The following is a 27431-nucleotide window of genomic DNA, read 5'->3' as shown; positions in this document are numbered from 1 at the left end:
ATGCAGGCGTGCTGGCCCACGCAGAGAGCTGGAGCAGCAGGACAACCCAACAGGGAAGCAGATGTGGCTCAACTGACAGAGCATCTGCCTACCACATGGAGGGTCCAGGGTTTGATCCCCAGGGCTCCGGACCCATGTGGTGAGTTGGCCCATTAGCAGTTATGCTGCACACAAGGAGTGCCATGCCACGCAGGGGTGCCCCTGCATAGGGGTACCCCATGCACAAGGAGTGCACCCCGTAAGGAGAGCCACCCCACGTGAAAAAAGTGCAGCCCGCCCAGGAGTGGTGCCACACACACGGAGCGTTGATGCAGCAAGATGACGCAACAAAAGGAGACACAGATTCCAGGTGCCACCGACAAGAATACAAGCGGATGCAGAACACACAGCGAATGGACACAGAGAACAGAAAATGGGGGGGAAGGGGAGAGAAACTAAAAAAAAAAAAAAAGATGACCCAACAGGGGAAGACACAGAGGAGAGACAGTAAGAGACACAGTGAGCTAAGGAGGCACAAGAGACTGATGATCGCCTCTTTCCCACTTCAGAAGGTCCCAGGATTGGTTCCCAGAGACATCTAATGAGAATACAAGCAGACACAGAGGAATGTACAGCAAATGGACACAGAAAGCAGATGGGGGACGGGGGCGGGGGGCAGAAAAGAAGTTTAAAAAAAAAATAGGATAGTGGATGCGACTCAAGCTGTTAGGCACCCGCCTCCCACATGGGAGGTCCCAAGTTCAACTCCCAGTGCCTCCTAAATAAGACAAGCTCATGCAACCAGCAGACATAATGCACAGGGAACTGATGTGGTTCAAGTGGCTGGGCACCCGCCTCCCATATGGGAGGTCCCAGGTTTGCCTCCTAAAAGATGGGCAGATAAGCAGATACAATGAGCAAGGACTAGCAGGCACAAGCAGATGTGTGGAAAGAACAAGCAGACAGACAAGGGTGCCATCTGGGGGCAGCAGAGGGGGGGGGACTTAAATATCTTCCAGATTACTAGAGTTCACCAAAGCAGTTTATGTATTTTTACAACAGCAGAGATACTCCTAAGAACTTCAAGAAGAAAAAAGAAATCAAAGAATTCAGAAATAAAAATTTGCATAACATCTCAGTAACACTTTGCTAACTAGAAGACAATGGAGAAATGCTTTCAAAATCCCAAATCTGATTTTCTATCTAGAATTTTATTCCAAGCCAAATTATCATTCAGAAATATAGTCTAAAAACAATGGACCTTTCATGCACCCATTCCCAGGTAGCTAATGTGCTCCATTTTATCACGGTTGTAAATTAATGATGAGGAACAAAGATCCAGGAACTGAAGGATCCAACCCAGGGGAGAGGAAAACAAATCCCCAGGATGATAGTAAAAATCTCAGAACAAGTGTATACTTGGATAAGAGAAACTAGACTGAATCAGGAAACACATTTACTCTACAAGGGCTTGACCACTTGGAAAATATATCTATTTGGGATTGTTTGGGAAGAATTAAGAGGTGTGTAAAAAGCCAAGAAATAAACCGTTAACTCCAGAAAAAGTTGTACAATAGAAGTTTTAAGTAAACTATCTAGCTCAGGAGTGAACCTAAGTATGGTTACAATATAAACAATCATGCTGATTTAACCAGAAAAAATTAAAACCCTATTGCAAGGATGAGAGGCCTGAGAGGATGGGAAAGGAAAAGTTAAAAAGACAAATTCTCACATATCGTAATAGAGAATTGACAAATGCCTAAAAGGACAAAACTAAGGAACAGCATGGTTTAAATGTTATTTAGAAATCTGAAACCAAGATGGTAGGCTAAATGCCTCCTGGGATGTGACTGAAGAAAAGATGGGCAGGGCACTAACTTTTTTACATTATGAACCTTTAAATACTATTAAACCATGTGTATCATTTTAATAAAAACTCATTAAAAAATATGTATACATATCTAAAACTAAAAATATAGAAAACACTGCCATTTCTTTTCCATGGTTCTAACCTACTTGGAATATAAGGATGTAATAACACACAAACCCAAGTCAGAGATTCCAAATGTTTTCCATTCCACTATATTGAAAAACAGAACTCACCCTCCCATCAGCAACCATGACTCTGTAAGCAAGCCAACGATTTCAACAAGGGGGCACATCAGACCATCCAGAAGTTGGGGGTGTGAGTGCAGAGTATTTGTTGGAAAAATTCCCTTCTATACCTCTCCTCTGGAGTGTACATGCCTCTCCACCTTCAACCCACCCTTCCCCATCACTGTTTGCTGCAGTAAGAATATCAAAGAAACAAGTCTTATGAATTCTCAACTGCAAACGTTGCTGATGCTATACAATTATCTATAGTTTAAAAGTAATAATAATAAAGTCCTTAATGCACTGTCGAAATGCTTACAAGTTCCCATAAAATGGAAAGAAAAAAAACCTCATGAGGCAATAAAGCAGTAATATCCTTTTTCAGCTCTTTGAATGTGTTTTCAGATATACAAATGAAACTTTGTCTCACCCCCTACCTGGCTTGGTCATTTTGAATTCATGCTACCTTAACCCATAAATATTTCTTCTATTAAGAAAGAAGCACTTTAAGTGTGAAAAGAACTTTATTTCAAAGTAAAGAGCCCAAAGTCTTGCACAGCAGATAAAAAAAATTAGTGGTACTGCCTTCAGAGATTAATGTTTGCAAACTTTCTGGCATATGCTATTTCATCACAGCTGAACTGAATCGCCTTTCAGTGAGGTGAAAGATCTCATGGTATAATTCCTTTTGTCAAGCCCAGTGACAATATTAAAATAGCTATGTTTCATTTAAAATTTAAAAGATAGCAGCCTTTTCAGAGGAACTAGCTCCCAAAAATTATATCCAGAACTCATTTGTCTAAGATCATAATTTTATGCCTTGTAGGTATACTTCATTAAAATCAATCAGTATTTCTGACAACCACAGTATAAGAAATTTAATCGTGTAACAGTTTTTCTCATTATGAAATCAAATGAAATAACAGACTTTTTTCTCTTCACAGAATATGACCAAACATTACAAACATTTTATTCATGTTTACTGATTCTATTTACAGAGCATAATCAATAATCAGAACTCACCATTTCCAATACTTTACATTAAATTATAGGTAATATAAGCCCTGCTACAAAAGTTATCTATATTCATCCAAGATAAAAACTGTCTCTAGAGTTTAAATACATTAGAAATTACAAGAACAAAAAACAAAAAAATAAGGAAATTAGAAAATATTCTTCAAGTGCTGAAAATCTAGAAGAATTCTCCAACATCTGCTCTCTTATCTCGACATTTGCTTCTAGCTTTTGTTCGAGCTTTGAAGGCTGCAGAGTTATATAAATGCTGAAATGAAGAAAGGAAAATAAATGTGGGTCACTAAGGCTTACATATTCTTATAAAATGAGGGGGGAAGAATCACAAAGTAAAGAAATGAACTAATTTGACCCTACACAATTTTTAAATGCTCCTTCTGGCCATCTTTCCATGTCACCATAATGGTGCACGTGAATGGCCCAGGCAATGCTCCCAAGAGCATCGTCAGCAATGCTGAGAAGAGAGGCAAACACCAGGTTCTTATCAGGCTGTGCTTCAAAGTCATCATCTGGTTCAAATTGTGATGGTGAAGCATGGTTACACTGACAAATCTGAAATCACTGATGATCAAAGAGCTGGGAAAATTTTTGTGAACTTTACATACAAGTTAAACAAATGTGGAGTGATTAGTTCCAGATTTGAGTGCAACTAGAAAAATGGCAGAATAATATGCTACCATTCCAACCTCAGCTGGCATCACAGACCATGAGGAAGCAGGTCAAAAACACAAAGGAGGGAAGTCCTGGGATTCTCTTTCAAGCAAAGTAATACATACAGAGCGCCCAAATTGGGGGTGGGCTGGGGGTGGGGGGGCGGGAATTTAATGCTTATAAAACACATACAAAAAGAACAAAATGAGGGGTTGTTAAAACATAATGGTTAATGGCTATTCCACATTAAGAAAATAAATCAAATTTGTAAAGCACCAAGAAAATTCCAATGAAAAAAGTAAAAAAGGACATCATATAAAGTAATGTGAAAAAGTCCAAACCTGCTGTCAATTAAAATAACAAGGTTATTATAAAAACCAAGTGTTTAAATAACATAAAACTGCCTCCCTAAATCAACAGGGGATTTGAATTATAGTTTTCTATAGAAAAGATTATTTCTTACTGCTTTTCCATATGTACCAAATTTGTGCACTTAATAAAAATGTTGTAAAAGGAGGGGAAAAATTGAAAAAATCAAACACAAACTTGTACTTGAATGTTCAAAGCAGCACTATTGACAATCAACAAAAGGTAGAAACAATACAAAAGTATCATTTGGATAAACAAAATGTAGAATAGCCATACAATGTAATATTACTCAACCATAGAAAGAATAACGTACTGATACATGCTACAACTTGGATAAACCTCAAAAATATTATGCTATGTGAAAAACACTAGACACAAAATGTATTGTGTGATTCCATTTATATGAAACATCCAGAATAGGTAAATTCAGAAAAGAAAACAGATTAGCAGTTGCTGCAGGATGGGGCAGAAGGGAATGGGAAGGGTTCACTGAAAGAGTCTCCTTCTGAGGTAATAAAAATGTTCTGGAATGAGATAAAGGTAATCGTTGCGCAACACTGAATGTACTAAATGCCACTGAATTGTACACTTTAAAATGTTTAATTTTATGTTATGTGACTACTACCTCAATTAAAATATATATATATGATTAAGAATTTTAGAACAAAATGAAAATACAATGTTAATTACTATTTAATGTCACAAACTCTCTGACCACTTAGTGTCCTCATATCATATCTGGTACTTACTAGTATGCTCAACATCGCATACAAAAGAAATACTATATAAATACTTATTTTTAAATATTAAAATGCCACAGAATAAAAGGTAAAAAATGAAAAATAATTTCTATGCTAAAATTGTAAAACCATGGGGAAAATTTTTTTTATTAAAAACCCCCCATTATCTAAATGCTTCAGCACTTTCAGTACAGCCTCTGTTTCAAACATCATGAAAAACAAACTCCTCATAGGCCTATACATGGCTAAATGGCTGTTCACCTGGCATAATCAAAGCTTTGGCACATTTAGCTCAGTCAAAAACAAATACAAAACCTACCCTTTCAAAACGAGAAATCTTCATTGTTTTAAGCGCTGCAGCATCAAGCATCACCGGAGGTCCAAGTTCAAAGACGTTTCGAAGGAATTCATTTGACTTATGAAAAAGAAGAAAAGGTGCTAAGGTTTGGTATTAAGTATCACACGGCTTTTGGCTACAGAAAGAATCTGATTCATAGAAGCTATGTGACACCTATAAATATGAACTTAGGCAACTTACTTTCTGTTTCTCAGTATGAGATGAAATTATTTTTCAATGCCTTTAATCCAAGAAAGCTCATAAAAGATATCAATATTGGAGGCCTAAATTAGTCCATCAGACTTAACACAATTTTAAAAAACCAAGTTTCATATTTATTCAATTTTACTTTTAAAACTAGATTTACCGTTCTGTATCCATGATGAAAGTTCATTCAGCTGGCGGACTTGGCCCAGTGGTTAGGGCGTCCGCCTACCACATGGGAGGTCCACAGTTCAAACCCCGGGCCTCCTTGACCTATGTGGAGCTGGCCCACGTGCAGTGCTAATGCATGCAAGGAGTGCCCTGCCACGCAGGGGTGTCCCCCGCGTAGGGGAGCCCCACGCGCAAGGAGTGTGCCCCGTAAGGAGAGCCACCCAGCGTGAAAGAAAGTGCAGCCTGCCCAGGAATGGTGCCGCACACACAGAGAGCTGACACACAAGATGACGCAACAAAAAGAAACACAGATTCCCATGCCGCTGACAACAACAGAAGCGGACAAAGAAGACGCAGCAAATAGACACAGAGAAGAGACAACCGGGGTGGGGGCGGGGGAAGGGGAGAGAAATAAATAAATAAAATAAATCTTTAAAAAAAAAAAAGTTCATTCAAAAGCCAATTAAATGAGCTACATTCAAAATTGGTTCCAAATTTAAAAGCAAACAAATATAAAGTATGTCATCCACATACCTGCAAGTGGTACTGCATCCCTGATCCAAGAACCTCCTTAAAGGTGTCATAGGTGTGTTTTTTGACCCAGCAATCAATATACATGCGTTCAGGACCAAATTTAACTGTTTCTGTTGGAAAATCTCGTTCCTAGCCAACAAAAGAACCAAAACTATATGAAGCACTAAAATGTCCTAGAGACCCTAGGTAAACAAATTTATAAAAAGACATATAAATGTTTAGGTAAATAAACAATTTGGTTTCAACTGAAACCTTCATACCTGAGATATGAACAGACTTGAAGGTACTATCCTATATTAAGAGTATAGAATTTGTCTGGTTGTGGTGGAACTGAAGGCACAACTGAGTTTGAATATAGAGTAATGGCAAAACAAAACCACACTGTTGTGGTTTTCTGTTTGTTTCTGAAATTTCAACAGCACTCAACAAACTTCAAAAAAGAGTCAGATGTTTGTAATGATCTAAGATAGGCATTCCAGGACAAGTTAGAAAGACAAGATGCCACAAGGCAGTGGTTGAATTGATGGACAGCAGGGCTCTAGGTAAAGTAGAGATAAATGGAGTTAACAGATTAAGCAAAAAGGTGAGGCCCAGCAACTAAAAAGCTCTAAGAGGTCTAAAAGTAGGCTCATTAAGAAAAAGAGGGGTAACATCTGAGTTTTAGATTTCAGAGATGGGACAATTCTGGCAGAAAACAATTTGTAAGGTCTAATTGTGAGAGTGTGATCCAAGTGAAATGGAGGTGAAAGTCTTTGGAACAGAGTACAGGGATTTCCAAATGGATAGAGAAGTCACCCAGAACGGTGGCAGAACTTGGTATAAAGAGAACACTGGCTGCTTAACTCTTTGATGAATCATGAATATGGAAGAGGAACCAGAAGAGAATACCCAACAGCCACAGAGAAGACAGAAAGGTGATGGAGCCTGAAGCAGCAAGACCACTACAATTGCCACCGCACATCTACCCAGCCTGTGTCTCTCCCAGCAGATGCACTATATATTGATAGAAAAGAACATGAACGATAGAATTACATGGATATGCCCCTCGCTGGCTTGTGACCTTGGCAAAAAACATAACCTCCCTAAGTCTGTTCCACTGCCTGTACAATGGGGATAAACGGGGATATCCACCTATACCTATACCACACATAGGGTTATGAAAGGTATAAGAGAAAGCATGTCTGTGAAGCACATAAAGCCCATAGTGTTTAACAACAGCTCAATTATTATATTCTTTTATTACAAATGACTAATTTCACAAAGCACTGAAACACCAGGAAGAGCTATTTCCCAAACACTCACTATAAACTCATCTGCTTCCTTTCCTATTCTTCCCTTCTGTATCAAAAAGCACCCCAAACCCTACTCAAAGCTAATCCTTAATCTTGAACCACATCACATTCCCAATCTTTTGCTTATATTTCAAATGCTCCTTTCTCCACTGGTTCCTTCTCCTACATGCTATCTCTAACATCTCCTATAATCCAGCACCATGCTTCAGCTACCAACTCCCTTCCCCTACCCATTACAGACAAGCTTTTAAAAAGAGTGGTGGATGCACACCATCTCTACTTCTTCACTTCTCATCCAACACTTCAATCCACTTCAATGTGGCTTTTCTCACATAACTCCACTGAAGCTGCTGATTATAAAGGTCACCAATAACCTCCTGACAGATCCAATAGACATTTTTGACTCTCCTACCTGACCTATCTACATACAGCATTTGGCTCTGCTGAAAGACAGCACGGTACAGTGGGTTCAGATTTCAACTCTGCTACTTACTGTTCTTTACTTCTATTTTCCCCATTTTTCCTTTAAAAGAATACAATTCTATTGCTTAAGAACTATCAAGGAATAAAAACAAGAAAACTTTATGTCAGAGCAACTAACAATATAAAAGCTTGTGTGCTTCAAGAGGGGTTTCTGGATGAAAAGAAACAGTGTACTAGCAACAAACAGAAGCTAAAAGGTGTCCTCCTCTGTCTTGGTTGAACAACCTTCAGTTAAAAGATCCATGAAAGTAGGGTCCTCCAGAGAAAGGTAGGTTTCAGTAATAGCAGAGACAAGAAAACTTAGAAAAGGTGAGGATAAGGAGTTTCTTTGGCAGGGGCATTGAAACAGAGGCAGGAGAAACAGTCAAAAGGCAGAAGAGGAACTTTAATCCTGGGAAAAAGAGGGGGTGGGAACAGCTGGAGAGGGTAGATCACTATAGGATAGGATTATGAGGTAACCAGTGAGGGCTTTCATTTTTAGCAGTGCCTCAAGGATGCAGGCACAAGAGGCCTGTTAAGGCTGGTGCAAGCTGAAATTTCACTTGAGTCTCTCTCAGAATAACCAGTGCCAAGTACTGAGGCTGGCCGGGGCCAACAGGCTCAATGGCATCTGTCTGGTCCAGTTGACCCTTACTATCCACTATCCAGGAGGGTGCATCTGAATGAGGTCTAATCCAGAAAATCCAGGGCATGATGCTATATCAGATCATAACGACCTGAGAATTTATGCTTTGAAGTCAAGAAATATTTCTTACCAAAAAGAACTATAAAGAAGTTTAGTATTCTCCATACTGAAAATGCCTTTGTCTTAAGCTTATTTTAATCATTTATTTTATTCCCTGAAGGATTCTAAATGAAACTTATTTGCCATGTAGGTTGAGGGCTACTGAAGGGATTCAAGTATCAGATAACAACTTTAAGTGACCATCGAAAGATGCTGGGTTTTGTTATTTCAGTTTTTAGTGTCTCACCTTCAGGGGAGAGGACAAAGGTCTTTACTTAAAGGTAAGGTCAAATTGTGGACTGAGGTATAGGCAATGTTTTGTGAATGCAATGTTTATTACATTCACAAAAAGCACTCTACTAAGTACGTTGGTACTAAACATTGCTCAAACAATGTCAGGTACACCAAGGTTTGAAATGTATTTGTATCATTATGTATCTTTATTTTTTCAAACCTAAAAAGTACCTCTATACAACCATACTAAATTTTCCTTTGTTTAAAAAGTAGAACATTTTCATTTATCTTGTTAAAAACTTGTCAGTCTTAAATTTTCTATTTTGATCAAGGTGAAGTTCTATAAACAAAATGACCTTTATCTCAAGTTTAGCCTGAAATAATCCAGTATCACAAAATGAATGGCCATCAAAGTGTTTTAAGAGGCCTACCTCCACTGCCCTTAGAACATCTCTGAAGACTGACCGCTGCTTTCTTTTGTCCACTTTGGCCCGGTGCTTATTTCCATCTGTAGCCAATGCTCTAAGCATCTGAGTCAAAGACTCCATGTCTTCATAAAAAAAGTCCTGGTCAAAAAAAACAAGTTTGTTTGGTTATTACATTTCTTTTTCAATCTCTTCTAGAGCTAATAAAGAACAGTCCACCTTGGAAAATACCCAGCATTGCTCAACAGAGCAATATGAATCTTCAAGCTGTTAAGAAATCTGAGTACGTGTATTTACATTATTATACTATAACTTCCCCTAGAAATACTGACTGCATGATATATACTATTGCCACAAAATAGCAGAGCCCCTCCAAGTATACCCAGGTATCTTAACAAATACTTACTGAACTCCTACTATATCTAAGACACTGCTGGGATTTCAATGTTCAGTGAGAGAATGACACACATGATATTAAAATGGTTCTGTCCTTTGAGTCCTCAGTCCCCAAGCCTCAAATCCCAAAACACCAATTATCTATACTGCCAAAAGCTTAAATTAAAAAGTATGCCTTTAGGGAAGCAGCTGTGGCTCAATCAGTTGGGCTCCTTTGCTGCTTTAGAAATATAATCTTTTTAAGAAGAAACATTTTAATTTATTCATTTTTTTTTCATGTCTAAAATGAAAGATTATTAAGATGGTGGAAAATGAACTTGAAACTAGCCATGGATATTATAACTTTTAAGTACATAAAAACTTTCTTATTATCAGTATTTCTGATTGCATATTCATGTTAGATATTGCTTTTAATGTTCCAATTTCACCCTCCAATGACAGAGGTCGCTGGAGATATCAAACACCAGCTACTAAGAACTGAATCTAGAAAAATAGTTACCAAAGCTCCCCTGATTTGGGTATGTCGTTTTGTTTTTAGGAGATACCAGAGATCGAGGTACCGCATACGTGGGAAACAAGACACTCAACCACTCAAGCTATAGCCGCTCCCCTAGAACAGATTTTTATTTAAAAAGATTTATCCCCTTGTTGTCTGCATTCTGTGTCCATTTGCTGTGTACTCTTCTGTGTCTGCTCGTCTTCTTTAGGCAGCACCTGGAACTGATCCTGGGACCTTCCAGAGTGGGAGAGGGGAGCTCAATCTCTTGGGCCACCTCAGATCCTTGGTCTGCTGTGTCTTACTGTCTTCTCCTTGTGTCTCTTTTTGTTGCGTTATCTTGCTACGCCAGCTCTCTGCTGGGGCAAACACTCCTGTGCAGACCAGCTTGCCTTCACCAGGAGGCCCCAGGACTTAATCCCCGGCCCTCCGATAATGGTAGCCAGAAGCCCAATTGATTAAACCACATCTGCTTCCCCTAAAACAGATTTTGATCCCTTCCCAATTCACTACAAAGTGCTGGATTTATCTGACTACTCAAGCGCATGCTCTAATGAGGTAGAATCTCTGTCAAGGTAGGGAGACATAAGGTATCTTGTAAACAAACAAGGCCAATAAGGAGAAAATTAAGTTCCCATCTCTGAAAGTATAAAACCTAAGTAATTTAATTTTTTTTTTCTCTCTCTCTTAAAAACTAAGATTCTCTCTCTCTCCCCCCCTCTCTCATTTTCTCTCTAAATACATATATGTATTTAGAGAGAAAATGAAATATATGTGTGTATATATATATCTATGTATTTAGAGAGAAAATGAGAGTGTGTATATATATATATATATATATATATACTGCAGCACTGCCCTCCTCTGTCAGGTCAGGTCTGAGATAGAGCAGGGAGCATTAGGGATGGTCTGACTACATATTACATTTTGGAATATTTTGACCCTGTAATTGTGCCCACCAAATAGTCCATGTTCTATCTGAAGTTATAATAGAGTTCCTGAAAGGCCACCACTAGACTATTAGCAGGGGAGAGAATTCTCGATTCAATAACAGTTATAGTATCAGCCAACACTTATATTGCACATATAATGTGTTCTCAAGAATCCTATGAGGAAATTACTATTTCCTCCATTTTAAAGTTAAGGTATAAAGAAGTTGCCCAATCTCATCCAACTATTAAGGAGGAGAGATCTCAACCTAGGCACTATGGCCCCAGAATCAACTCTTAACTAAGACAGCTCTTCAGAAGTTAGTCTAAGCCTCCCAGGCAGAGTTCATTATATAGCAAGACTTCAGGGTTAATAATTCTAATACAGTAATCAGGTTAGCAAAAAGTTAATAATTTAGTGCCACTCATTTGCTTCAAAAATCTTATTTTAAATCTTATATATTTGTCAACACTTTAATTTTCTGAATACCCTATAACTATCCAACCCTCTCTACACACTCCTTTCAAAATACTTATGTAATAAAAAGTAGCGAACAAAATACTAGGTTCTGTGTTTCGTAATCTAGTTCATTTTTGCCCTTGAAAAAGGACTTAAACATGTTCGGATGATTTCTCTGGTACTCCACAGGATTTATGAAACCAAGGAACAAAAGCTATGTGGTGGTATTATGTAATGTTTACATATACTTTAACAAATTCAGTTTAAATATGCATGATTATTTCCCTTAAAAGCATTTCAAAGGATAAAGAAAAGAAACAAATTAACCATTTCTAGCCAGCAGAGGAACACATGATTGAAGATTAAAAGTTGGGACATCTGGTTTCTCTGCCTTGAGGTTAAGAGATCATTAATTAGCTCAATAAAACTTAAACTAAAGAAATAGCCCTAGGAAAAGACTATATACCAAAGCCCCAGAAGAGACATAAACACACACACACACACAAAAACTAAACTGACTGCTAAACTTGAGTCCAATTTCTTACATAAGGAAAATCATTAGCTATGGCACTACCTTACTTTCCATTCCTACCTGTTATCCTTCAAAAAAAAAAAAGAGAGAGAAAAGGGGATGGGGTCTAAGGAGGACACAGATAAAAATTTAAGAGCCTAAATATTTTCCAAATGCAGACCTAGAATGGAATGAGAACACAACGGTGGCAGGCAACCCAGAGCACTTTATTAATCCAATTTGGATTTAACAGTTTCTTAGTTGTGGGAAAAGTTAAAAAGCCTCTATAAGTATCTCATATTTACTGATTCTTCTTAGGTCATCATTACAATAAACACCTATAATTCAGTGATGTCAGTAAAAGCTGCTCATTCTAAATATCCTCACACTATCTGTCACACATGTAAAAACAAATCCCTGCCCCTCCCCCCACACACACCCCAGTTCTAAGATTTGAGTCAAGCCTTTCTTTCTGCAATCCTTAGACTAGAGGTCACAAAGCTAAAGCGATCAACTGTCTCAGAGGGGTTTCTTGGAATACTGGATTTTCAGTGCTAAAACGAGAATAGCACAAGGCAAACCAGAACAGATGATCCACTTATCATCAAGTCAAATATCTTCAAGAGCCAAGTGAGTGGGTAACTAATATCAGTGAGTAGAGGGAGTAGATAGGGAAAAGCAAAGCACATACCCCAGTCTAAAGGATCATGTTTGTTTCCATCTTTGACTTAAGAAAGTTAAAATACAGTGACTGCATTCACCTGATCCCAAATCTGTGCCAACTTAACATTTCATCCAATTGTCTAATATTTAATATAAGATACCCATGCCATAATACCATAATGTGTACTCTGTCTGAAAAATCGAAGCAGATCCATATAGATTATATTAAATACAACTCTTTCTATGAATAGCAGAGAGCATTCCTAAACTTCAGTTCTATAGCATAATTCATTATAATGAACTACACTCAACTACTGCTCTATCATCCCTATTGGCTTAAGCTCTCAGAAGAATTATATAACCACGACCAAGAAGCAGGACAATCAATCGTTAGGTTCCCTGGCCTCGCTCCAAAGTTATCATCCAATTCTTAATTATGAAAGTAACAATGGAATAATAGTCCTTGTGACACAAACATTTTCCTCCACCAATTAGATACTTACACTATCCATTCCTCTGGCTAATTCAAACAGAAGTGCCAAAGATTCACCAGCAGCAATTCTCATATTTACATCATCACAAGAGAGTAGGCTTGGAAGTTTATGTAAATGCCTAGAAAATAGTTATTCATTACTATATGAACACAACCAATTATGTCACTGAATGTTTCTATAAAATATGAAACTAAAAATACATACATTTCAAGCTTTTTCTTCACCTCATTAATTGGGCATATGGTCAGTAATAATGTCCAGGTGAGAAGGCAGCTGATATGAAGCACGGTATTAGGAGTGCTACAAATACCATTAGTGTCTTTCTCTTTGAGATATGACTTGGTGAAGATATTTTCCAAGCATTCCAGAGTTGAATATAGCTCCTAATGCATAAGAATATGAAGTAAGATAACCATCTTAAATGAGAAATATGCAAATAACTTAAACTTTTTATACTTACAGTAATGTCATCTGTGGCAATAAAACAGCAAACACCAAAGCAAGTTGCACACTTAAAAAAAAAAAGAAAATGCAGCTATTAATGTTTATAACTTTCTTATTATTTCTACATCTTCCTGTTTTTACAGTTCAATGTGAAAATTTTCTCAAATACAGGATTATATTAGGTCTCATTAAAAAAGAAAGAGAATATTGGACCAAAAATCTAGAGGTGGTAAAAGTTTCAGCCCAGGCTCTGCTACCAAACTCATGACTTTAGGCATGATAACTCCATTTCTTTGGGGCTTTCCTTTCTCATAAAATCAGCATGTACAAATCAATTACCTAATTTCTAAATCCATTTCAGCTCCATACTCTAGGATTTAGATTATTGAATTACATTTCTTAATCTATAGGAGTAAAGCATTCTGAAAGAGAGATTTAACTCTCATGAGTTTCTTTTCACATGCAGTACAGATGCCTAACAGATCAATTAAAACTCTGCCTCAAAGACAGAAAAACTTTAGATATTGAGGTAAAGAAGCTGACTCTATTAAAAACCTTTAAGGAAAGCGGACTTGGCCCAATGGATAGGGCGTCTGCCTACCACATGGGAGGTCCGTGATTCAAACCCTAGGCCTCCTTGACCGTGTGGAGCTGGCCCATGCACAGTGCTGATGCGCGCAGGGAGTGCCGTGCCACATAGGGGAGTGCCGTGCCATATAGGGGAACCCCACACACAAGGAGTATGCCCTGTAGGGAGAGCCGTGCAGCGTGAAAGGAATTGCAGCCTGCCCAAGGATGGTGCCCCGCCCCCACACACACACACAGAGCTGACACAACAACAACAACAAAAAAGAAACACAGATTCCCAGTGCCGCTGGTAAGGATGGAAGCGGTCACAGAGGAACACACAGTGAATGGAAACAGAGAGCAGACAACCGGCAGGGAGGGGAGAGAAATAAATAAAAAATAAATCTTAAAAAAAAAAAACCCTTTAAAATACATAAAATTTGCTGTTTTTTAAAATATATTTTTTATTTATTTTTAAAAGATACATAGCTCATACAAAATGTTACATTAAAAAATATAGGAGCTTCCCACATACCCTATTCCCCATATGCCCCCCTTCCCACATCAACTTCTTTCATTAGTGTGGTACATTCATTACATTTACTGTAAGTTTTAAAGCCTTTTAAGCCATTTATGTACATTTTTGCTCTTATGTAGACACCAAGAAGAAAACGTCTAAAAGAACTAAGTTTCCAAGACCACATAGGAACAGAAATCTCATAAAATTTAAACTGTCCTCAAACCTCCCAATCTTATAAAGAATCTCTGTAATTCAGCCCGCCCTCATTTTGGAATATGTTCAAAAGAGGTTAGGAACCTATAATTGGCTTTTTTTTCCTTTGAGAAAAAATGAGCAACACAGTAAACTACAAGATTACGATCCTTACCTAATAGACTCAGAAAACAATATTTCTATACAAACAATCTGCTTTCAACAGGAACCATCAATTCCGAGAATATCGTTTTAACAAATCATATTAAAAACAGAAATATTATCAGGAATAATGGGTTAGCATACTCTTACCATCTATATGTACCTGTAAGGTATTTTTTTTTTTTAAATATATCATCCCCACTCCTTAAAACTGGTCAGAATATTTAAATTTGTGAGATTTTTCTGTGTATAGCACTGAAGTTCCCAATATTATGAGAAGTACCACTAAAGCTTTATATCTTTAAAGTCATCATTCATTCACATTTCCACCTTTATTAATAGCTGGTTCTAGTCCGGTACACTATGAGGACATGTATGATATGAACTGCTTGGTGTCATTATTTTATTTTCAGTATTTCGCTGGACACTGTTTAAAATTAAAAAGCAGCCCAAGCATTATTTTCAGTAAAGGAAAATAAAGTGAACAGCAGATGCAAGGCCACATCTTTCCTTTTGATGAGTTAAGAAAAATTACATTAAAAATTAGGACCACATACAGTTTTAAATAGATTCCTTCTGCTAATGTGAGAGCTGATCAGCGAAACAAAATGGAACAAGACTCAAGAAGAAAATGAACAAACAAAACAGAGCAAGACTCAAGAAGAAAATGCCTTTAAATAACACCACAACAAACTCACAACCAAAATTAAGTGATTGCTCCAATTATCTACCCTGCAGAGTGGGCACCATTCTATATTTCTGAGATTTCAAAAAATATAATACACCTATAGTTCTACACGATTTAAAAGATGAAGAAAGAATACCCAAAGAAGGGGGGGTCGGGTAAATAACAATAGCCAATTAAGTATTTTAAGACTAGTACCTACTAGTGAGCACAGAGAAAACTATGAAGTCATCAAACTCCTTTTTTTTTCTTCCAGGGAAAGATATACTATTCCCAGCCTCCATGAAGCTGAGCAAACCAAGGGAGTGGGCACATAAGTGATGTGTTCTAGCCTGAGCCTCTGTTCACTTTCCCTAGCTGCTATATATAGACAATCCAGACAAGGGACAAGGCCACAGAATAGAGGCCTAGAGCTCTGCCAAATGGCATTGGGCAGTGATATGAACAAGAATTAAACCTTTAATGTGTTAAGCCACTGAGACTGCAGGGTTTATCTGATACAAAGATTTATGTCAAATGTCACTATAATGCTAAAAGAGGAGGCTAATTTGAATAATCAGTGTTAAGAATATTAAAAAGTTTCAAAATTCAATTGACTGACACTGGGAAAGCAGCTTAGAATTCACATATTAATTTCCAAATCCACTAACTCTTCAAATACTTCTGCGATACAAAACATATTCACATGATTATATAAATCACTTATTAGCTCACCAAAAACAAGACAGACCAAAGAAACATACTGCAATCTAAAGCCATGTTAAAGAATGAGAAATATCAAACTATTAGAAATTAAAAACAAGATGAATATTTCGTTAAATCAGCATTTCCTAAGCAAATCCATCTGTGTAAATAATGGCATTCAGCTTTCTAAATAAGACTGCTAGTCCATATACACAAAAACATATATATGTCACTAATCAAGGAAATTTCTATTTTAACAATTTCTTTCCCCCTCCATTACATTTCTTAGAATAAAATATAATCACCCAATAACGTGTCTAGACCATTCCTTCAAGATCCAATCAAAATTATTCCACAATCATCCTAAATAACTCAATATATAGTACATGATCTTTAATCTCAAAGATGTAGAAATTTGTTCAAGAAGACATCTGTCTTAATATGACAACTGTCATATTGCGTATACTCACTAAAAGACAAATAAGAATGAGATATTAATAAAAACCCACTACTTAACAAATGCTATTTTCCTAGATTTTAATCATATCTGGGTGTCATACCTAGATCTGTAAATTTTAAAATCTTATACTTACAGTTTGCCTAGCCTGGATATTAGCCGTTCCATCACAAATTATTTTCTTTAAGATTGGTCCAAGTGTTTTTAGAATCTCTTCACTTTCAATTCCAGGGCCCAATTGAATACAAAGAACACATGCTAATGTTGCAGCTGCACGTTGCTCTTCACTCTTACCTAAAAAACAAGCCAATATGCAACTATGACAAATTATTTTCAGCAGTCTAACATATAAAGACAGCAATTCCCCCAATTTGTTCAATTTTAAAACAGCACCGACCATTTATGAAACTCTTCCTACACCTCAAACCTTAACAGAAGCTATCATCCTAGGAGTTAAGAGCTCAAACAGTAGAAAGAGATTTCAGTCAAATCCTAGATCTGCCACTAACTAGCCAAATGAACTTCTATTTATTACTCATTTCCTAACCAGTTTCCTTATCTGTAAAATGGAGATTAAAACAAATCTTAAGAGGGAGTACTGTAATAGTTCAACAAAAATAATGCATTTCAAGCCAATTTGTACCTTCCAAATTCTTAATGTAGTCATATGAATAAAGCTTTCCTTGAATTAATTTACCAAGCATTTCAGACATACACAGCCTATGAGATACACACTCTCAGGGTTTCCCCCCTATATTTTTTTAATAAATAAGGGATGTTTTAAAATTATAAATTATAAAATATGCACGTTGGAATGGAATTTTTAAGTCACCTAATCCAACTACCCATTCATTTTAGGAGACAGTTTCAATGTAAAACACCTTTTTAACAAAATCATTATATATCCCAAAAAAAAGTTGGCTCTGCTATCGACAATACACCACTAACAAGTTATGCAACCTTAAACTAGTCTCACTTTTCCTAGATTTTTCCTTATTCTGTACAATGACCGGGGTAGACTGGATTAAGTATTTCCAAACACTCATTCATGAAAAAGCTTTCACTTGAGGCAAAATGAGAAAAATAAAGACATAAAGCTAAGGTCATCCAATTTAAAGAAGCATGTGTGCTTCCTACCATTTTGGTGCTAGAAACATTTTTTAAATAAAGTGATAGTGATACAAGCTAATTATTTTCATAATGCCCTTAACTTGGTCAAATAAAATAAGCTAGCAGACCCAAATCTTTTCATTTTAGTGGCTCCTAAAATTAAAAAGGCTGGTAACATTAGTTTAGGCCACTCCTTATTCTAAAAGTTCTATGATTACAGCAATATGAATTTTAGCATTTCTATTAGAAAGTTCTATAATTCAAATATGCCAAGGGAGATCCTGTAAATAATGTCATCCACAGATATGATCAATGTTTAAGATAATTACAAAGGAACATGCAATAATTACACCATTTTTTTTCAATTTTAGATTTTAGAAGATGTTTGTTTACATTTAACACACTTTCAAGCCTTTCTGATATAACAAGATGGCATTCACCCCTTCTGATACTGCAACGCGTGGCAATCCTCCCCCAATCTTTCCTAGTTCTAAGCTGTTTGTTACACAAACAAAAACCAAAATTTCAAACAAGTCTCATTTTGAGTTCTAGAACACATGCATCATGTATTCTTTGACAATTAAAAAGTTATGAGTAAGACAGTGTTCTAGTGCCATTAACAAGTGTTATTATAAGGAAAGGTAGCAAAATCTTAATATAAAATTAGTTCTACGCCTGTGACTCAAAAGTAAGGGCATTACCTTTTTTCAGGCAGCGTTCAATGCTATCAGTTATGGTCATTCTTCTTTCCAGAATAAATTCATAAAGCATTTTTGAAGTCATTGCATTTTTAATACCTTCAAGGGCTGCCTGCCTTGTCTTCGCACTATTTAAAACAAAATGTAGGAGAATAAAGATCCACTTGGAGTTAGCTTTTTTCTTTCTAAATTTTTCTATCTAAAGATTTCTTATCTGTCTTCAAGTTCTAACAATTTTTCAATAGTGTAATTTTTATATACTACTCACCTTATTGCACACAATATGTAGCTACCCTATCACAGCATTTGTCTATTGCTTTAACAGCCACAACTTTAAGTAACTATTATATTTTCTATAGTTCCAATGTACAAGACATGTTCTATATTATACATTTTTAATAAAATGTCTAGGGTTCATGTGTGCATCTTCTGGGCATCTTAATTCCATCTGTTTAAAATCAGTTCTAGAGCTACTGTGATGTTAAAAATCAATTTAACATTGACATTTTTCAGGTGTGCACCAAGATTAGTGGGCAGGAAGCTTAAAGCAAAGTTTAATTGTCCTTTCTAGTTGAAGATTAACTTTTATTCCAACAAATCCATTTCGATTATAACAAAATACAGTTATGCTAGAACTATGCTGGCAATGGCAATCTGAGTCAATCTAAATTCTAGTGGCATTTTCCAGCTTTACATTAAAAGAACAAAGGAATAGAAAATTGTAAAACAAATAAAGTTCAGAAAAAGCATACTGTTATATCAGAGAAGTGCAAATACAAATATGTAAGGAAATTATTAGAATCACTCAGAATGAAGTTTCCAATATTTCCTACCTTTTATCCAGAGTAAGGTCAATGAAGCCCTTCAACTTGTATTCTAAGTCTTCTTGAGTTCCTTCCTCATCAAAGACTTCTGGTCCTAAAGAATAAAATAAACCAATCACTGTAATTTAAAAAGAAAAAAAAAAAAGATAGGACACAAGTAATGCCTGCAAGTATTCCTTCACCTAAAACAACCTTTTATCTAAAGTTGAAAATAATCTTAAAATCATACCATCTTCAGCAAAACTAGAAGGATCACTGTAACCACTGCAATGGCTCATTGTTTCAATTGATGCATCCTCATCACTGAAAGGTTGAACATTTCGATGCTGGCCACCTAGTAGGGAAAAAAAGAGTAGAGAAGTAGATTGTTTTGTTGCCATTTATGCAAATAGTCAACTTGGGAATTTAAAAATTTACTTTAGAGAAATGCAGTAATAAAAATCCAAACTTATTTTTAAAAAGGGATAGTTGTACTATGAAAGGGCATACTTAAATATTCCTGAATAGGAGTCAATTCACCTAACATGTATTCCAGTGTAGCAACGATTGATAATACATGTCAACTTCAGAAATATATCACCTAAGAGAAGGCACTAGTTTTTCATGATAAAACACTAACACCAAAGACAAAAATTACTCCAAACCATGACTTCAAATCACAAAAACAATGAAGATAAATCCAGAAGATATACCAAGAAATGCATCATAAGAGTAGAAAAAATATAAAAGAGAATAAGGGAGTAGAGGTGTATCAAGCAATTAGATGCCTCCCTCCCACATGGGAGACCCGAGGTTTGGTTCCCAGTGCCTCCGAAAAAGAAGACAAGCAGACAGCACATGCAAATGAGGGGGTAGAAATAAATAAATCTAAAAAATATAGAAGAGAATGACTTGGTACGGGAAGTAACCTATGCTTTATGGCTTTATGGTATCTGTAAGCTCCTGCCCCAAAAAAAGAGAAATGACTAGCCTGAGTAAACAAACTGGTGAATGGGTTAGTTTTTAGTTAGGTTACAGGCTTCTTATGTGAAGAGATATGCAGGAGTGAAAAAAGCCTAAGGAGTTAAGGGAGGGTGGTTTTAAACAGTGAGAGAAGAAAACAAAGGCTTAAATAAAAGTTTTACCATTTGATAGCTTATAAAAGTCTGTTAAATTACTTTTAAAAGGTTCCAAAATATCCATATTTAAAATATCTTTATTACTATAAAACAAAATTTCCTTTTTAAAATCTATAAACTAGAATCTTCATTAATTTAAAAAATAAATGCATAATGAGTTATTTTTCAGGGATTTGTAGGGATTTTAAACAAAGAATTATTCAGTCATGAATTATATTGAGGAGTTAGAAAAAAGTCCCTTGGGCAGGGATGAGGCTCATCAAGCAGTGACCCCACATGTGAGGTCCCAGTTGGGCTCAGGTGCCTCCTGAAAAAACAAAAAAACAAAAAAAAAACAAAGGATAAAACCCACTCAGTGAAGCCGACTGTGGCTCAGTGGTTAACCACTGTTATGGCTCTCCCCATAACAAGGTCCTAGGTTTTAAAAAAAAAACCAAAACACTTTAATAAAACAAGGTCAGAGAATGGAAAGCTGAGGGTTAACTAGTGCAGAATAGGTTAAATGGATGTGTGTTTATCTTTGGAAATGAATAGAAAAGGTGAAAGCACAACATAAGCTTGTAACTAGCAGTGCTAGTATATGGGTATGACAGTGGTTGAAGGGGAAAGTCTAAGGTCATGTAAATTACTAAAAGGAAAGCTAAAAAATGTAAAGGGACTGTATAGCAAAGTAAAATACATGAACTATGAATACGGGTAATAGTGTATATAATAGACTCTTTCTTTGAAACTGGAAAAATGTTAATGTTAGAAAATATTAATAGCAAACAAAAAAACAGGCTAAGCTGAAGAAATCTGACACAAAGTATTACATATTTTATGATTCAGTTTATAGAATATGTAAATAGAAATTAATTTATGGCGGCGGACTTGGCCCAGTGGTTAGGGCGTCCGTCTACCACATGGGAGGTCCGCAGTTCAAACCCCGGGCCTCCATGACCCCTGTGGAGCTGGCCCATGCGCAGTGCTGATGCACACTAGGAGTGCCCTGCCACGCAGGGGTGTCCCCCGCGTAGGGGAGCCCCATGTGCAAGGAGTGCACCCCGTAAGGAGAGCCGCCTAGCATGAAAGAAAGTGCAGCCTGCCCAGGAGTGGTGCCGCACACACGGAGAGCTGACACAACAAGATGACGCAACAAAAAGAAACACAGATTCCCATGCCACTGACAACAGAGCAGACAAAATAAGACGACGCAGCAAATAGACACAGAGAACCGGGGTGGGGGTGGAGGGGAGGAGAGAGAGAGAGAGAAATAAATACTTTTTAAAAATCAATTTATAGAGATGAAATTAGAGTAGTGGTTATTTAGGCTTGGGGAAGAACAGAAGAAGGACTGAGAGGTGACTGCGAAGTAGTGTAGTTTTTCTTTTTGGAGTAATGAAATTATTCCAGAATTTTTTGTGGTGATAAATTCACAACACTGTGATTATACTAAAAGCCAATGATTATACACTTTGGATAAACTGTATGGTACCTGTGAATATATCATTATAAAACTGCTTTAAAATAAATAAATGAGCAAGAATAGCCAGAAATAGCAGCTATGTACAGCTGGAAAAGCATAGAGAGATTGAAAGGTGATGAATTTTTGTCTGTTTTTTGTTTTTTATTCTTGAAATAATGAAAATGCTCTAATAATGATTAAAGTAATCAATGTTCAACGATGTGGTTATGCCAAATACCACTGACTATACTTTGGATGGATTGTATGCTTTAATATGTATCAATAAAATTGATTTGTTAAAAAAAAAATGACCTTGACTAAGTCAACTGATTTACCTTTGAGCCCAAGCTCTCATATCAATAAAAAAGATTGTGCCAAAAACCACTAAGTCCCTGTGTTCAAAAACTGTGTGACATTTACTCTTTTGTTTTGCTCTTCAACGTTTACTCTTAAGCTTTTTAAAAATCCTCTTATTTAAACTTAAGCTGTTTTAAGAGTTCAGGACAATTTTTAGGCAATTGTTGATAGTCACCTTGTTAATTTTTACTAGCATTTATACTAAAACTATTTCTATACTGCCAAGAAGACTATTCTCATGTCAGTTCTTACTCAGCTCCCTTCTCTTAGTTAATCCATTTCAATGGTTTCTTTCCAAACCTCAAAGAAAGGAGGAACTGGGAATCTGGGCACCTGCCTACCACACAGGAGGTCCCAGTGCCTCCTAAAGAAGACAAGCAAGGCACTGAGGTGAAACAATGAAGAGGAAACATGATAAGAGAGACAAGCAGGAGTAGAGGTGGCTCAATCCATTGAGTGCCTCCCTCCCACATGGAAGGTCCCAGTTTTGGTTCCCAGTGCCTCCTAAAAAGAAGACAAGCACAGCAACAGACACAGAGAGCAGACAGCAAATGCAAACAATGGGGGTGGGGGGAGAATAAAATAAAACAGAGGGATAAAAAAAAAAATCAAGAAAAATAACTCTGTGTGAATGCCTGAAACTCATCTACTTTGTGATCCTAAGTACTATCAATGATTTGGTACTCTAGACACTTAAGGTCTATTTCTGGAGGGCTCACTTAATATTAATACCATGTTCTTGTTCTTTCCTTAAAATGTTTATTGTGCAAATGTAATTAAATGTCTCAAAGAGGTTACATGTGAGAAGCCAAAGAGTTCCAAAGAAGAATTTAAAACAGACCAGGAAGTCAAGTTACCCTGAGGTGAATCTTGGTTATAAGTATTGGATGAGGGAAGTGGACTTGGCCCAGTGGTTAGGGCGTCCATCTACCACATGGGAGGTCCCCGGTTCAAACCCCGGGCCTCCTTGACCCATGTGCAGCTGGCCCATGTGCAGTGCTGATGCGCGCAAGGAGTGCCCTGCCACGCAGGGGTGTCCCCGCGCAAGGGAGCCCCACACGCAAGGAGTGCGCCCGTGAGGAGAGCCGCCCAGCGTGAAAAGAAAGTGCAGCCTGCCCAGAAATGGTACCGCACAGAGAACTGACACAACAAGATGACACAACAAAAAGAAATAAAGATTCCCATGCCGCTGACAACAGAAGCGCACAGAGACAACGCAGCAAATAGACACAGAGAACAGACAACTGGGGTGGGGAGGGAAGGGGAGAGAAATAAATAATTTTTTTTAAAAAAAGTATTGTATGAATGAGAACAATCAGGAGATGGATCATTCTAGTCAGAGGAAACAGGAGTTCAAAACATTTCATTATCTTGTCTAAAAAGTGATTATTAGCTTGCTAGAACCTTCCGTTATCTTAAAGAAAAAAAAGTTTAAATGGAAAATCCATTAAGACGATAAAGAAAATCTTTTTAGATTATACATATGGACATCTCATTTGAATCCCATATTTTCTAGATGCCATTTAAAAATACCAATCAGAAAGAAAGTGGCCAGTAAACAAGCACACATGTGAAACAATATTCCAACTCTACTTCTCAATTTTTATGTATTCATTAAGTATTCATATGGAAGCTAATTAAAATTACAAAAAAGTAAATCTCACACCAAACCTTTCCCCAGCTCTACTCAGACAACCATAGACAGCAAGTTGTAGTACAAAAGTCCAAAGAAATTCAAAGCACATAAAGTTTTTTAAATTTATTATTTGTATCAATGTTACAATTATTAATTACAACTTAAATAACAACAGGACTGGTCAGTGGATACATCCTTCCCCAACCCCATTTTGATTCATTCCTCAATCTTGAGGGCTTTGGGACTATGTCAGCTGACTGCAAAACATGTATATTTTTACAAACTAATCAAAGATGACTTTTCATTTACTTACATATGGTAAATTTCAGTGTTTACTCAATTGTATGCTTGGGAGTAGTTAAGATAGGGAAATATGTTATATATATGTTAGCACGATTTAAAAAATAAAGATTAAAGAGACAGTAACAATTAAGTGCGATGCACAATCCTGGACTGGATCTAATAATGGAGGAGAAAATACCCAAAAGGACATTATTGGGACAGCTGAAAAAAATTGTAATATAGTCTGCCTACTTTCTATCAGTGTTAGATTTCTTGAACTTGATAACTGTCCTTAAGGTCGTTAAATAAATGTGTCCTTGTTCTCAGGAAGCAGATTGAATTCAAATGTTTACTTCAGGTGACAAAAAGTTGAAGCACGGATAAGTAAAGAGGCATCCTTTTGTCACACAAAGCAACTGAATTCCAAAACAAACGTATTTGTTTTACATCTTGATAAAGAATGAAATTCAAGAACATCGAGAGCATTTATAATTATCTATTCTTAGTCAACTATTGTTTAATAAATAATCCTAAATTTTAGGGCTACTAAAAGTCCTATAAGAAAGTTTTTCCAAATGCCAGTTTTCAATCACCTTTAACAAGAAAATCAGCCTATTTACTTTCTAATGAGCAAAGTATATCATTCGGAGGGTTCAACTACGTCGACAAATACCTAACAGCTAAAAATTGCTACCATATGTAGTAATGCGTGAGGATATTTCATTATTTAGCTCCATAACCTCAGCAAAACAATTACTGAGATGACTGTACCTAGTTTACTTTAAAACTCTACTTGGTTTAGTGGAGTGTTCCGCAGAAAGACTTTCTGCTTTTTTCTTAACTGGATGACTGATTAGTAGGCAGAGAACCTTAAATTCCGTTAAACACCTACCCATTTAGGACTTTGCAGTAGAGATTAAAAACCCCTAAACTTTTAGCCAATTGTATTGTGAACTCCTCACCACCCCAGCCTATCCTGGGCTCACTGCAGAAACCCAGTAGGACACAACACAAAGGAGAAGGCGGTTCCTGCCCCGAGGAGTAGGAGAGCTCATTAGGCGGTGGTCGGCGGCCCGGGTCTCGCGGCTTCCGCGGGATAGTTAAGTGTAGGAGCAGAATCGAGGGGCACTGACACCGCCTCCTGCGCCTACGCCCGGCCAAGTGGACGCGTGGGATAGGCAGGCGGTGGCGGGATGAGGATGCCCCGCGCGTGCCTCTGCATCACATCGGCCCCATCGCGCAAAGTCCAGACCGCGTGACTCAAGTGTCTGTCCAAACCGGCCCGACATTCCTCACTGCGCGGGGAGGGTAACATTCCCGAGAACTCCCTGTTGGAGTTCGCGGTCAGAGGCGGCCAGTGACAGTCCAAACGCAACTCTTCGTCGCGGAGGACTCGCACCAGCCTGAAGCAACTCCCACATCGCCTAACTCCGTCAACCCCCGACGACGACCCACTCTAGGGCCCAGGACCCACTGGCTTCCTCCCCTCCCCCACGGCCGGTGCCCAAGAGTCTAGCTGGCAGGCCAGATTCACATCGCGAGAGCACGGTCCCCAGGGCACACTGGGAATTGTAGTTCGCTCATCAGGCCTGGCTTCCTCGAGACGTAAACGTCCAAGGGAGAGAACTACAACTCCCACTGTGCCCAATGCTAGAAGGCTCACTAGCCCGGCCCGCAACCGGGATGCCGGTGGCTGGGTTATCTCCTTACCTGCTGCCACCGCCGTCGCTGCAGCCGCCCCTGCGCCGCCGCCGCCACCACTGCCACCGCGGTGGGGAGTGTTCCGCTTCTTATTCTTCGGCATCGTGGGACGCCCGGTGCCGCCTGAACTCGGAGATTAGCGAGGATCAGCCGATGGAGCTGCACTTTTTACTCGTGCGTCTGTGCGGCGGGCGGCTGAGAGGCGAGTCTTCGACTAACAACAGAGGCGAGAAGCGGCGGGGGTACGAGTGGGTGGTGGCAGTAGCAGAAATCCCCGTGAAGAGCTGTGATCGGAAACGACACATGTTTCTCTCTAGCGCGGGAGCTAAGGCGGGGCGGGCGAGGCCACGACGCCTTAAGTACTAATACCCCCCCCGCCTGTCGTCACCATTTGTGGGCGGGACTCGAACGCTCATTAGCCAATCCCTGTAGATCGCCCCACCAGAGCCCTACTTCGGACCGCCGGGTGGAGCCTGACTACCAATCCCGTGCCGCAAGTTTTCCATCAGCGCTCAGTGCTCGTTGCCGCACTGGATGCTGGAAAATGTAGTAGAGGCCCATCCCTCTGCTCTTCCCGACGCGCTGCTCGGCCCACTGTCTTCCCTTTTCACGATCCCTCCCGGGTTTCCCGGCGGCCACTGCTACGGAATGGATTGAGGTGGTCACGGGTAATGATTAATAGGGCAGGTATGCCCGATGACGAAGGGTAGATTCCACTGGGAGCTACGCAGTCAGCATTACTCATCTTTCTCTCCTGCCTCGCGCGTTCTCTTTAACCTTTACCCTACTTCCTTGCGATCTCTGCCAAGGCACAGCCCTACCCTCTTTGGGAACATTTCCATGGTTTTAGTTGTGGAATTCGTTTAGTGATCATCGGTCTCTAGATTTTGACTTTGGTTCAGGACTATGAATTCCCCTTTGCCCTCTCCCCAAGCCCCAACTCCCGGAAACAAAAAGTGTGCTTTCATTTACTTATTTGTGTAGTTCATGTCTCTCAATTTCTAGAACAGAAATACCTAGCGAGTCAATGTTACAGGTTTTATATAAGAATGTGACAATTCTGCCTGCCAGCTAGGAGGTCAATTTGGGATAAGGCTTGGTTTCTGAGAACGTAACAGCTGGTAAAACAAACATGAACTATAAATACCCATAATCACTGTTTCTTCCTTAATCTCAGTCTTCCTTGTTTCAACATTTGTCATATATTTAGGGCCTGTTATGTTCTTATATAATGCTTATGACAGACCCAAATCACTGACTCACCTCTCTCCTGAGCTCCTCTTAACATTTTCAATTGTCTGTAGCACATTTCCACTCAAATGTCCCACCAGC

General features: G+C 38.2%; 1 protein-coding gene across 2 annotated transcripts in view; it reads right to left on the bottom strand.

Annotated features, from left to right (window-relative positions):
* Positions 1-2578: 2578 nt before the first annotated feature.
* IFRD1 (interferon related developmental regulator 1) overlaps positions 2579-27431 on the bottom strand; it is a 43741-nt gene continuing 18888 nt past the window's right edge. Inside the window, exons 2-13 of one of the 2 annotated variants that reach the window (XM_004461587.5) lie at positions 26109-26383; positions 19791-19895; positions 19571-19655; positions 18741-18865; positions 17066-17223; positions 13679-13729; positions 13423-13601; positions 13228-13336; positions 9276-9410; positions 6112-6240; positions 5185-5280; positions 2579-3355 (exon numbers count right to left, since the gene is read on the bottom strand). In XM_004461587.5, the coding sequence (XP_004461644.2) occupies positions 3266-3355; positions 5185-5280; positions 6112-6240; positions 9276-9410; positions 13228-13336; positions 13423-13601; positions 13679-13729; positions 17066-17223; positions 18741-18865; positions 19571-19655; positions 19791-19895; positions 26109-26202 (1356 nt within the window). In that variant the 5' untranslated portion in view covers positions 26203-26383 and the 3' untranslated portion in view covers positions 2579-3265. The remainder of the gene's footprint in view (positions 3356-5184; positions 5281-6111; positions 6241-9275; positions 9411-13227; positions 13337-13422; positions 13602-13678; positions 13730-17065; positions 17224-18740; positions 18866-19570; positions 19656-19790; positions 19896-26108; positions 26384-27431) is intronic. The other variant, XM_071215232.1, reaches the window with a different exon arrangement.

This window comes from Dasypus novemcinctus, chromosome 5 (assembly GCF_030445035.2).
Source record: "Dasypus novemcinctus isolate mDasNov1 chromosome 5, mDasNov1.1.hap2, whole genome shotgun sequence".
Lineage (NCBI taxonomy): Eukaryota > Metazoa > Chordata > Mammalia > Cingulata > Dasypodidae > Dasypus > Dasypus novemcinctus.
Note: the sequence above shows the minus strand (reverse complement) of the source record. Positions and strands in the feature narration are given on the sequence as shown.